General features: G+C 45.5%; 1 protein-coding gene across 1 annotated transcript; it reads left to right on the forward strand.

The window, feature by feature from the left end:
• The first annotated feature begins 771 nt into the window (after positions 1-771).
• On the forward strand, positions 772-11,356 carry LOC110082897 (uncharacterized). The gene is made up of 7 exons (XM_072983289.2): positions 772-2,138; positions 3,288-3,522; positions 5,822-5,933; positions 6,898-7,040; positions 8,172-8,233; positions 10,676-10,777; positions 11,021-11,356. Exons 1-7 carry the CDS (start codon positions 1,867-1,869, stop codon positions 11,169-11,171), a joined length of 1,077 nt encoding a protein of 358 aa, XP_072839390.2. The 5' UTR covers positions 772-1,866; the 3' UTR covers positions 11,172-11,356.
• The last annotated feature ends 1,138 nt before the right edge of the window (positions 11,357-12,494 follow it).

Below are 12,494 nucleotides of genomic sequence, written 5' to 3' on the forward strand. Positions count from 1 at the left end.
CACCCAGACGTCTGTCAAACTGGCTCTGCTTTCCATATCAAACAGCAAGAAGGGTGGGGGGCGGGACGGAGAAGTAGTTTGCAAAATGTAACGCTTGCGGAACGTTCCACGTCCTAACGTTACATCAATGTCCCCCCCCCCAAATAAATTCTGCACTTTGGAAGAGAAAAGGGGGCTGCTGGAAACTGAGGTGTGCAATGGGAGAAACACACACAGGTTTAGTGTGTGTGTGTGTGTGTGTGTGTGTGTGTGTGTGTGTGTGTGTCTGTGTGTGTGTGTGTGTGTGTGTTAAGGGCTTCGAGGGCAGGCTTGTAAACTTAACTTCTGAGTGAGGAGCTATTAGGCATTTCTTTATTTTTCTTTCTTTCTTTCTTTCTTTCTTTCTTTCTTTCTTTCTTTCTTTCTTTCTTTCTTTCTCTCTCTCTCTCTCTCTCTCTCTCTTTTTCTTTAAAATATGTTTATCCAGCCTTAAAAAAAACACAACAAGGCAGCTTACATCATTAAAAAGACAATATGTAGAAGCTAAAAACAGTAAGCATACAAATATTTTGAAAAGAATTAAACAAGTATACATTCAAAGCAGTAATAAAACCAATACTACAACACATTTTAAAAAACAGAGTACTGTAGAACCATTCATTTAAAAACCCCTCTCAGACCACCAGCTATTAAGTCATCTCCTTACTGTCGGTGCAAAAAGCGGAACTGTCAATGTGAAGTTCACAGCAAAGCACAAAATTTATTTATTTATTTATTTATTTATTTATTTATTTATTTATTTATTTATTTATTTATTTATTTCCAACTTAAGCCGGAAAATCCCACTTGGTCAATCTCATACCATAATTGGGTAACGTGCCCGTGAAAAGCAAATGATGTTTGTGATTGACCCAGGTTGTGACAAGAATATAAAATGCTGTCATTTTGTTGGGGATGACATCTTTGCAATCTACCCTCTGGATGGCATCATGCTGTTTGTGTGCACATCTTAAATAAAATCCTGCCTGCTTCAGAGAATAGTCTTTTTGAGGTTTATTATCAGTATTAGTATTTGGAATAAATTTTTTCTTCTTCTGACACCGGCATTCCTCACCACTGGCTAGGAGAGCTATGCTTCATGGGAGTTGTAGTCCAGAAACACCTGGAGACCTCCACCATGCCCATCTCTGGTCTAGGGAGATCTCAGGTTTGAGACTGGCCATGAAGCTCACCAGGCGGTCTTGGATCTCTTTGCTCAAAGGCTTTTGGTGAAGGGAAGACATGGGGGAGTGGAGGAGAACCCAGGAATACTGCCTCGAAGGAAGCATGGGGCCATTTGATGGCATTGACATACAGTGGTGCCTCGCTTAACAATTACCTCGTTAAACGATGAAACCGCTTTACAATGAAGTTTTTGCTATTGCGATTGCAAAATAATGTTCCTATGGGGAAAATTTGCTTAACGATGATCGGTTCCCTGCTTCGGGAACCGTTTTTTCGCTAGACGACGATTTTAAAACAGCTGATCGGCAACTCTAAAATGGCCGACCTCTGTGCAAAATGGCTCCCCGCTGTGCTTTAGGACGGATTCCTTGCTTTACAGGCACTGGAAAATGGCCACCCTATGGAGGATCTTTGCAAAACGAGCAGGTATTTCACCCATTGGAACACACTGAACCAGTTTTCAATGCATTTCAATGGGTTTTTTAATTTCGCTTGACAAGGATTTCGCTTAACAGCGATTTGAACGGAACGAATTATCCTCGTCAAGCGAGGCACCATTGTACAGAGCGTGGGACTGCTGGAGGCTATGCTGCAGAGCTCGATCCAAAGTCAGCAAGCCTGCAGAACCTTTGTTCCCCATGGAGACGTCTCAGCATCTAGGAGATGGTCCTGATGACAAGATTCCTTGGATTCATGATGTCACAGCTTGAGACCACCGCTGGGAGGTCGATGATTGGCTCCCTGGCCTTTGGAGGCTGCCCACTCTGGGAGGCTCAAGCCAAGAATGGCTTGCCTTCCAGAGATATTTCCCCCCAGCTACCACCGAGTCAAATCCGCACCTTCTCTCCTGGCTTAGCTGACCCCGGGCATCGGCTGCTTCGCTGCTCCAGGCCTAGAAGACCTTTGGACATCCGCACCGTCTTCTTCCACCCGAGGTAGCACCTGGACCTCCCGCCAAGGGAGTTTGTCCCCTCTGGAAGGAAGGTTTGGCCACAGTGTTCTCCTTAGCACGGTCCCTTGGGGGTGGGCCCCACGGATCACGTCGGCGAGAGTCCCTTCTGGGAGAACAGGCCATGGGATGGGGCTGATCCGGTCCTTGAGGTCCTTTGGCCAAGGCCTTTTCCTTTCCAGAAAAGGAAAGGACAGTCTATCTAACACACCCTCTCCGGACAAGCTGCCTTTACCCTGTTATGTATAGGGTGGGAGAGGGGAGGCTTTCACCCCCCCCCCATTAATATCTGTTATTTAGGAGCCCAAAACTAGCCATGTTGAGCACAGTCATATCTTTTGCAACAAGTTTGTTTGTTTATTAAATTCAAATATTTTGAATCCTATCTCCTTAAAAAGGACGCAAGATAGCTTGCATCATAAACAGACAGTATCTAAAACTAACAACAGCGATGATACAAACGCTAAAAAGGATTAAGTGAATACTGTAACATTAATTGGAGTAGGTGTACAACCATCAATTTAAAAAAACCCTAGTCAAGAAGGTAATCACTGCGGGAAAGCCTGTCTGAAGAGAAAGGTCTTATTTGCCTGCTTGTGGAAGGACAGTCCAGATGGGGCCAGGCTGGCCTCCAGTGGCAGGGAGTTCCAGAGTCTCTGGGAGCAGGTTCATAAAGGGCGGTGCGAACCTTGAGGTTGCTTGCGACCAAGCCGTTTGGGGCTTTATAGGTTAGGAACCAGCACTTTGAATTGTGATCAGAAACGGATCAGCAGCCAGGAGTGCTGCTCTAATGGCGGTGGTGGTGGGGATGATCCCTGTGTGCAGCCCCAGTCAGCAATTATTGACTGCTGCGCTTTGGACCTCCCGACGTTTCCAGACACTTTCCAGAAGCAGCCACACACAGAGTGCATTACAGTAATCCAGCCACGATGTAACTAAGGCATGTGTCACCGTGGCCAGGTCAGGCCTCTCCAAGAACAGGTGCATCTGGAGCACGAGTTCTAATTCTCCCACATCTTGTTTAATTGTGCACATCTAGTTGGCTGGCATTTCTTCCATGTTGGAAGCTGCAGATGTGAACTACTATCTAATTATTTTGAGAAGGTTTTACTATCTGTATCCCTTTCCTGGCCAGGCGCAGGTCTAAGATGGAGATTCTGGATGAATTTGACAATGAGTCCCCGCTATATATCTCTTTTTGCACGAGGGTCTCTCCCGAGGAATTTGAACAGCAGTCCCTGAGTTATACAGAGAAATCCCTGCAGGACCTTTACAGAAGAATGGAGCAAAATCCAGGAATTTGCGAGTCCATTGTCAGGAAGAGGAAACAGCTGGATCAGGAGGAAGCTGGCCTGGTATCCTATTTGCAGGTGAGCTTTGGCCCTGGTCAAGAGGACTAGGAAACTGGCGTGAGAGCAGAAAAGGGGGCCAGGAAGCTTCCAAATAATCCCTGGGGGGGGGGGGAAATGCAAGAATAATAAATCCAATAATCGGTACATTTCTTTTTTTTTTTTATGTGATCAAATCACCTCCAATCCATGGTGACCCTATGAATGATTATCTCCAAAAGGTCCTGTCCTCAATTGTTCAGCTCTTGCAAACTCAGGTCTGTGGCTTTCTTTATTGAATCAGTCCATTTCATATTTGATCTTCCTCTTTTCCTACTGCCTTCAGCCTTTCCCAGCATGGTGGTCTTTTCCAGAGAATCCTGTCTTCTTATAATGTGCCCAAAGTAGCACAATCTCAGTTTCAACATTTTTGCTTCCTGAGATAATTCAGGCTTCATTTGATCTCGGACCCACTCGTTTACCTTTCTGGCAGTCATAGACAGACCCTACAATCTATCATGATATACATTTGCCTCCCTCATTTACCCATTTTCTGGCTTTCCGCTTTGTGCTTTTGTATTTTTGTTACTGCTTTCTCTTTTCCTCCTGTTGTTAAAGTTGCCAACTGATTAAAATCTTGGGCTGCTCCTGCGCCTTTAGCAGAAGCATGTGATGGAAGAAATTGGCTGCCTTTATGTGGCATGGAGATTAGTGCAAACACTTAAACAGTCACATCTATTTAAGCTATATATCTCTCCTTTTGTGGAAATGTTCCTCACAGGCACCTTGCAATAAATGCAGAATTTCAAAAGGCTACTTTTCCGGACTGCTCTTTTGTGGAATTGTCCTAGAATCCCTGAACAAATTTTTGCCAATATCTCACTTGGCAAACACCATCTTACAAACCCAGAACAATAAATACTGTAAAGGTAGCAGTTGAATAAGTCAATGTGAACCAGCAACAGAGAAAGAATTCCAGTTGCAAAATTCGGCACTATGAAGACCCTAAAAAAATACGGCCTTTAAAAGCCACCAAGACACCAGTTGCTGGAAAGAGTCCATAGATGTGACCTACTTTAGAGAAGGCATTCCTTGATTTGTATTTAAGTGCGGTTAAATAGTCCAAGTCCACAGGAAAGATAAGAAAACTGAAAAAAGAAAACAAGCATACAGGGCCCTCAAAGCTATTTCCCTCTAGTTAGCAAAACACCCGGCCAGCAAACAACTGCCTTCCTTATTAAAGTGAGATGTAGTGCATTTCTATTTAAATTGCATCCCTTATTTCTACATTTGCAGCTACACATACAAATTCATCCTCATCCTCATGGGCCATCAGGTACATTCTGATTTATGCGGACCCTTTCCAGGGTTTTCCAGGTAGAAAGCACTCAGCAGTGGTTTGCCATTTCCTTCCACTAGGGGCGCCCTGGGACCACACAGCTTGCCCAAGGACACCCAGGCTGTCTGTACTCAAGAGGAGACCCCAGTGCGGGAACTGAACTCTCTCTGGCTCCACAGCCAAATAACTAAATTGCTAAGCTATCAGCCTATTAAATATAGGATAGAGGCTCACAATATTGTTTAGTAAGATGACTAGGTACCATTGTGAAAGTTAGACACTGAAAAAAGCTGATGGAGAGGAGAAAAAAAATCCAATTAAATGCGGAAGCTTTATGGGTAGCCTGGCCTACCAGAAAGATGAAGAACAGGATGCTAAATCAGATTACGCTTGAACTCTTTGGAAAAGCAAAACTAACCACAGAGAGGGTGTCGAAACAATAATGCTTGCAAAAGTTGAAGGCAACAGGAAAAGAGGAAGGCTGGATATGAGATGGATTGACGCCATCCAGGAAAACATAGTTTTTTAGTTTACAAGACCTGAGGTGCTGTGTCAGCTTCTTCCGAACGGTCCTAAATCACGGGTCACCGCGATTTGGGAGTGGATTTATGCCATGTAACAAAAATGCCAACAGCAAGAGGTTGAACGGAAGGCATAGGAACACAGGAAAATGCTGAAGAACGAAAGGGGTGTGTGTGTAATACTTTTTAATGATGCTCTATTTTTAAAGAAAAATCTCTTCACAGGTAACCATTTAGCAGAGTACAGAAGGGGGCAACTTAATACCTTAATTCCTGATCTGCTAAATGTCTACTTTTGGGGAGATCTATTTATTTGTTTGTCTTGTGGAGAGCAATATTTCTTTTAAAATGAGACTGGTCTCTAAACTGGCAGAAGACATTCTGTCCTGCCCGGACTTATCTAAACCCTGGCCCCGGTGAGTGCTGTGATGGCTACCTTTTTCTGGGCAAGCTCTTCCACCCTTTGGCGGTTGTCTTTTAGGCCAAACTGTCTTTACTGTTTCACGGTGGCCACCCACTGGAAATGGAGGAGATGGAAGCAGAGGTGGAGCAGCTCAAACGGGAGATGCAGAAGGCCAGTAACTATGCTGTCGGTAAGTCTTGCCTTCCTGCTGTTGCTGAGTCCCCTATGGATTTGGGTCTCTCTGGGTCGTTCCGGCTGGGGAGAAGATGGGGCTGCTTGGCTGGAACCCTGGACAGGTACCGTCCTTCCTGCAAAATGTTATTCCAATCCCACTGATCAGTAATAGCAATAGCTACTACTAGTAGTAGTAGCAATAGTAAAGCAGTTTAAAAGTATGACTTTGCAGTAGATACCATCAGAAAATAACTATGAAGCAGTTATGAAGAGATTTGTGTAGGGCCTATCATGAATCCCAGTAAACATTTTGTGGTATCACAGCTGGATGCTGTAAACTAGAAGTTGGAGTTCTATCAATAAGCAACCCCCAAATGGCAGAAAGTACAGAATTTGCAGAGTATTGAACGTTTAGCTAAGAAATTAAAACAATATGGAGTCAATATCATCTTTCTTCCCAATATCATCTTTCAACAACCAGAATTGTTCCAGCGTCTTTGGTTACCAATTCAAAACAATTGCCAATCTTCTAATTTGCTTCTGAAAGAAAGAAAGAAAGAAAGAAAGAAAGAAAGAAAGAAAGAAAGAAAGAAAGAAAGAAAGAAACTGGTTTTACAAACACAACCTCTCACCCACAAATTTTTAAGACTTTATTTCTAATTTGTAGAATTCACTTCACTGTTTGGTTCTCCCCCGAAGTGTTAGCAAGGCAGAGAAATAAGTATAATAAAGAGGAGGATGTTGGTGGTCTTAATACAGCTGCACAACTTCTGTTTAACCAAGATTGACGGTGGTGTTGAATATGGGCCTGGGAACAATCTGGCAAAAGCTGAGGACAGTTCCTTCTGGACTAAACCTTCAATAGTTATACCAGGCAAGCTGAGGATTATGGGAGTTGGAGTCCATAAAGGAACTTTCCAGGGTTTGGACCTGGGTTTTTGTTAAAGGTTTTATTTGAGGCTCATTTTATTTCTTTTCAGCTGCCAAGAAAGCTTCTCAGTGGCCGCTGGCGAGAAGGTCAAGGAAGAATATTCTACGGGGAAAATTCTGCCCCTGCCAGACCAGGCCTCCTGAACCAACAATGCCCCCCATGCCCAAAATCTTTGGTCCTTACCCAACGCAGGTATGCGCTCGGGGGCAGCGGCCAAAGTCCTCGGACTCTGTCCCATGGCAGGCTGCGCTAGTAGTAGGAGGGTGGGTGTCTGGAAAGGGGGTCCAAAGTCTTTTAAAAATTGCATTGAATTGATTGATTGGTTGGTTGAGAATATTTATATACTGCTTGATACTTTAGTGCAATCTCACCCGGATCCTTGTTTAAGTTGGACATTTTTGGCTAACCTTTCCGTGGGGCTGGGCTGGAGAAATCATTGCACAGACAGAAGGCTTGCTTTAACGGCTGCTGGATAGTTCAGTGGTTCCTGTCTCTAGCTGTGGAGCTAGAGGTTGGGAGTTCGATTCTCTGCTCAATCTATAGGGCCTCTTCCAGCTCTGCAGCTCTAAGGGAGACCATTCCTGGCAAAAAAGCAAAGTGTGCGGCTTCTATACCGCCCCATAGGACTTAAAGCACTCTCTGGGCAGTTTACAATATCATTCTGCAGGCTACACATCGCCACCCACCCCAGCAAGATTGGGTACTCAATTTACTAGAGGGATGGAAGGCTGAGTGAACCTTGAGCCACTAGCTGGGATTGAACCCAGGTGGTGAGCAGAGTTCTGGCTGCAGTACTGCAGTTTAACCACTGTGTCACAAGGTCCAAAGCAACCTTTTGCAGTGTGATCAGACCCTACCCTTTCTCCTCATTGGATCACACCCTGGGGAAGCAAGTGACAAGAGGGAGGGAGGGATTCCCTATTCTCTCTTCCACAGAAGAGGAAACCTAGATGGCACTGAGGCAAGAAAGCACCTTCTGCCCACCTGCATTGATCCAACAGGGCAACCCAGCCCCTGGAACCAAAACAGTGAGAGGTTGTTGGGTTTTTTTGCCTATGAAACAAACAAGCAAGCAAGCAAACATGTCTTCCTCCCTTCTCCTCATCCTCATTCAACCTCTGCTGACCTGCAAAAGCAAGCAGGACTGGCAGGAACTCAATCAAGACGTAAGGCCACTTCATCATGGATTGTCTGCATCTTCTGTACAAATGCTCTGAGCATCTGTTGGGAAGCAGGCCAGGAAGCCAGCAGTGCTTTCCATTTTGGATAGATAATTACTTTTCTGTGCATGACAAGCATTTCCCTTTCATCCCCCGAAAAAAGGCAGAGAGATCAACGGACCTGAACATGCCCTGGGCTGGCCTGTCGCCAATCAATCAGAAGAGGTGAGTTTTTTTTGGCATTGAGCGCCAACCCAGACAGCAAGTGATCTGAACCAGTGGGGGCAAGGGTGGCAAGGACGGTCAGATGCATCTAAATATGTCTTTCCTCCTTGATTTTATCTTTGTGTAGATTGGTACTCCAAGGCTTACTTCCTTACTCCTTCTTTCCTTAAAATCAGTTCCTTTCCCTCGCCGGAAAAAGGCAGTGGAACATGAGTGTTTCTATAATACTCTCTGCAGAAGCTGCACTCGTGGAAGCCATCTTCAGGGGCTTCTGTAAAAGAGTGAGGGATACTTTCCTCCTGCACCATCCCTGGAGGCATTCTTTTAAAACCAAGCTAGTTTTCCCTTTCACATGCTCTTAGCTTCTGTAACGATGATGATTGTACCATGGTCAGAAGGTCAGTGACTGGGAGAATCAATGCAAAGCCTGGCAGAAAAAGGCAGGACACTCTGTCCCGTCTTTGGCTACTGGTGGTATAGAAGCCTGGTGGGCTGCTGAAGAAAGGAAGCTCCTTCCTCTTTTTCAAGTACTGTATAGCAATGCAAGTAGCTTTTTACCGGAGAAGCTCTCCACCCCCACCCCCAGCAGCCTCTGCTGGCTAATAAAGAGGTTCATAGGTTAATAGCCAAATTTTCAGAATGACAAGATCACTCCATTTAGTTCTTTTCCCAGGTTTGTGCACTCGTCTGAATGGCTGAAATCCAGCACGGAGCCTTCACTTAAGTAGGCTCATTGAATCAGTGGGGATTTGGTTAGCGCACATTCCACGGATTCAAATGAGTCCATTCTGACTTACTGCTGGTTTTCAGCCATTCGTTTTAGTATATTATTGCATTCCTCTGCTTGTTAAATCGTTCCTTCAAGGGTTGTCGTATCTGGATTTGTTCGTAAAGGTAAAAGGTAAAGGTTCCCCTTGACAATTTTTGTCCAGTCGTGTTCGACTCTAGGGGGCGGTGCTCATCCCCGTTTCCAAGCCATAGAGCCAGCGTTTTGTCCGAAGACAATCTTCCGTGGTCACATGGCCAGTGTGACTTAGACACAGAATGCTGTTACCTTCCCACCGAGGTGGTCCCTATTTATCTACTTGCATTTGCATGCTTTCGAACCGCTAGGTTGGCGGGAGCTGGGACAAGCGACGGGCGCTCACTTCGATCTTACGACTGCTTGGTCTTCTGACCCTGCAGCACAGGCTTCTGCGGTTTAGCCCACAGCGCCACCACGTCCCTATTTGTTCGTATATATTGTAATAAATTATTTTCTTTTAATGTTACCTATGCAAGTTGATTTTTGCTCTGAGCTGTTTTGAGGACTGTAGGCTGGATCGTTCAGAGGTTTAGGTGCCTGGCTGTGGAGCCAGATGCTGGGAGTTTGATTCCCCCGCGGGGCCTCCTGCGAGAAGAGCCAGCCTGGCTGGCCTGTTGCTTGGGTGCCAACGCCAAAAACAGATCTGGCATTTGCCCCTCCAGAAGCCTGGAGTCAGCGTTTGGCTAGGGAAACTCCCAAGAGCACTCTGTTGATGAGGACAAACCTTGGAGCGCAAGTTAACAGGTTAAACAGAGTTCCTTATCAGGCAGTTTCAAATCTTCCCTTCTAATAAGCAGAGTAAAGATGCAGAGGGTTCAGGAAAAAAACACAGAGAGAGTTTGATAAAAAAAACTTATGACATAATATATTCAGGCTTCATATATTATTTAGATCAGACATATATACATGGCATTATATACATAGCTTTGGCATAAATCTCTTAGAGAAACATAGACAATTAAAGAAGTAAAGCCAAGCCACCAGATAGCTGCTTCCAGAAGAAGGGCATGGGAAACTAGTTCTGAGTATTCTTTACCTGGAAAAACCTTGGGAAGGGGGTCACCGTAAGTCAGAATTGACTTGGTGGTAAACAATAAAATAAAAGTGTGGTGTAGGGAACAGAGCCGTGCTGGCTGGATAGCTCAATGATTTAAGTATCTGGTTCGGGGTTCAGTTCCAGACCGTGCCTTCTGGGAGAAGAACCAGCCTGGGTAGCCTTGGGCAAGCTGCACGCTCCCAGAGCACTCCCAGAATAGGAAAAATGGGAAACCATTTCTCAGTACAGTATTCTTTACCTGAAAAGTCCAGATAAGGGTTGCCATAAGTCAAAATTAACTTGATGGCACAAGAAGCAACAACCTAGCATAACACAAGCATGCATTTGTTGGCCTATGTTGTTGTTGTTAACATACGGTCACATCACTTTGGACTTTTGGCAAACCTAATATGGCTTCCACGTATATTCCAGGAGGAGTGTTTTCCTGTGCGCACACCCTAGAGAATTTCCATGGCCCAGCAGAAATTGGGGGGGGGGGTGTCTCCTCAATCCAAGTCTAACACCATCCTGTGGCTGTCTTTGTGTCGACGTAAAAACTGATGTTCTGGGTCTAACCCGTCCTCTCTTTGTATCTCTGCAGCCTGGTTAACCTGCACCCTTTGATGATGAATGCCATGTGCTGCCGATCCTCGTTCCAGGCCAGTGAATCCTTTAGCAGGCTGAAGACCTCCAATTTTCCAAGGTAGATTGTCCTTTTGAGATTCTCCACACAATCCTCGTCCTTCCTTTACATGTAGCCCACCCCAACATGAGAAGGCTTTTTGGCTTTAATGAAACAGATGAAGAACAGGTCAGTGAATAATCTGAAGCATCTGTTCTAGAAGCTTCCATCGTTCTAGGGTTTGCCCTCGATGCTCCATCCAAAGTATGAGCAACGGAGACACCCGGGAATCCTCAGAGCCGTTGTTTTCTTCATCTACTGTAGGTCGACCGGCAGTGATTCTTTCCAGAGTTCCAGCCCATCAGGCACTGCTTCGGTTCTGAACCCTCCTACGCTGGGCAAGCCAAGAGTCAGAAAAGAAGACGGAACAGAAAACGAAACCACCGGGCCCGGATCCCAGCCTACAGGGGCGTAAATGTCTCTTTGTGTATGGGAAGATGATGCTAAGCAAATGAAAGTTCAGTGCACACACACCCCAAACTATATGTGTGTTGACTCTGCTTGGCATAACTAAAATTATGGAAAAGAGGAGATAAAATGGCCACCTGAATGTGAAAACGTACACTGAGGGTGTGAATCACAGCACCAGAAATGTGAAGTTGATACACTATGAATGAGCATCTGCACATTTGGGTTTTTTGGGTGAATTTGCTTTAGACAATCACACAGGAGTCAGCGGAGAGAGAGAGAGAGAGAGAGAGAGAAATTGCCAACTAGCACGTGTTAGAACATTGTTCAGGCAGCTTTGCTGCAGCTATCCAGATGTGTAGGAGGCATGGCTACAGCAGAGCCACCTTAACAAACTACAAACAAGGGCTGGCTGCCAATTTCCTCCTTATATATATTCTCTGTGTGTGTCTGTGTCTGTCTGTCTGTCTGTCTTCTAGGTGCTCTAGTGCAGCGGTCCCCAAACTTTTTAGGACTGAGGACTGGTTGGGGGGGCAACCCCATGCTCATGGGGGGCATGTCATGCTCACGGAGGGGTGTGTTGCGCTCGCCCACCCGCAAGCGCGACACGCCCCTCTGCAAGCACGACACGCTCACCGTGCAGGGGGCGGAGATCCATCTCCATGGCCCAGTTTCAGGAAGCCCACAGATCTGCACTGGGCCATGGACCGGGGGTTGGGGACCCAGTGTTAGAATAAAGAATTTGGAGACAAGGGCTGGACAATGGAGGGGCCCTGGTGTCCCCATGAGCGCTCCTTGGCTTCCTCTCTCTCTTCTTGAACTAGGAAACTGGGAGATCTAGTTTTTGGCTCACCCATTGCATGGGCAGAAGAAATCACAGTGCCACAACTGATGTGAATGCACTTGATTGGGAAAAGTAGAAGCCCCAGCTGGAGAGGAGAAAAGTATGGATGAGAGGAGGAGAATTCCAGGCTGACATGCATTGACTTCTACATCACGCCAGTTCATGGAAAATAAGGCGGACCTGACCAGCTGAAGCCTGGAGCATGTGCCATATCAATGCAGACACAACCTGAAAGAAATGTTAGTCTTAAAGATGCTGCAATGCTTTTGCTTTGGTCTTATTCTTCTTATAAACGTAGAGAATTTGGAAGACATGGCCATGCTCAATTTAGGGAATTCTAGGAACTGCAGTCTTTACACCTTCTCGAGGCATGTAAGCCTTAAGGGCCACTTGTGGTTTAAATGTTTTCAGACGCTGGTCTTTCCCACTGCTTGCCGGAACACAAATTCGCCCAATGCATCTTGGCTTCTTCTACCTAAAAGTTGG

Source organism: Pogona vitticeps, chromosome 14 (assembly GCF_051106095.1).
Source record: "Pogona vitticeps strain Pit_001003342236 chromosome 14, PviZW2.1, whole genome shotgun sequence".
Classification (NCBI taxonomy): Eukaryota; Metazoa; Chordata; class Lepidosauria; order Squamata; family Agamidae; genus Pogona; species Pogona vitticeps.

Excerpts from the sequence above, each read along its gene's own strand:
- LOC110082897 (XM_072983289.2), top strand. The coding sequence starts at position 1,867 with ATGGTCCTGATGACAAGATTCCTTGGATTCATGATGTCACAGCTTGAG. Across the intron at positions 5,934-6,897 it reads GGCCAGTAACTATGCTGTCG|CTGCCAAGAAAGCTTCTCAG; the intron begins GTAAGTCTTGCC and ends ATTTCTTTTCAG. Across the intron at positions 10,778-11,020 it reads AAGACCTCCAATTTTCCAAG|GTCGACCGGCAGTGATTCTT; the intron begins GTAGATTGTCCT and ends CATCTACTGTAG.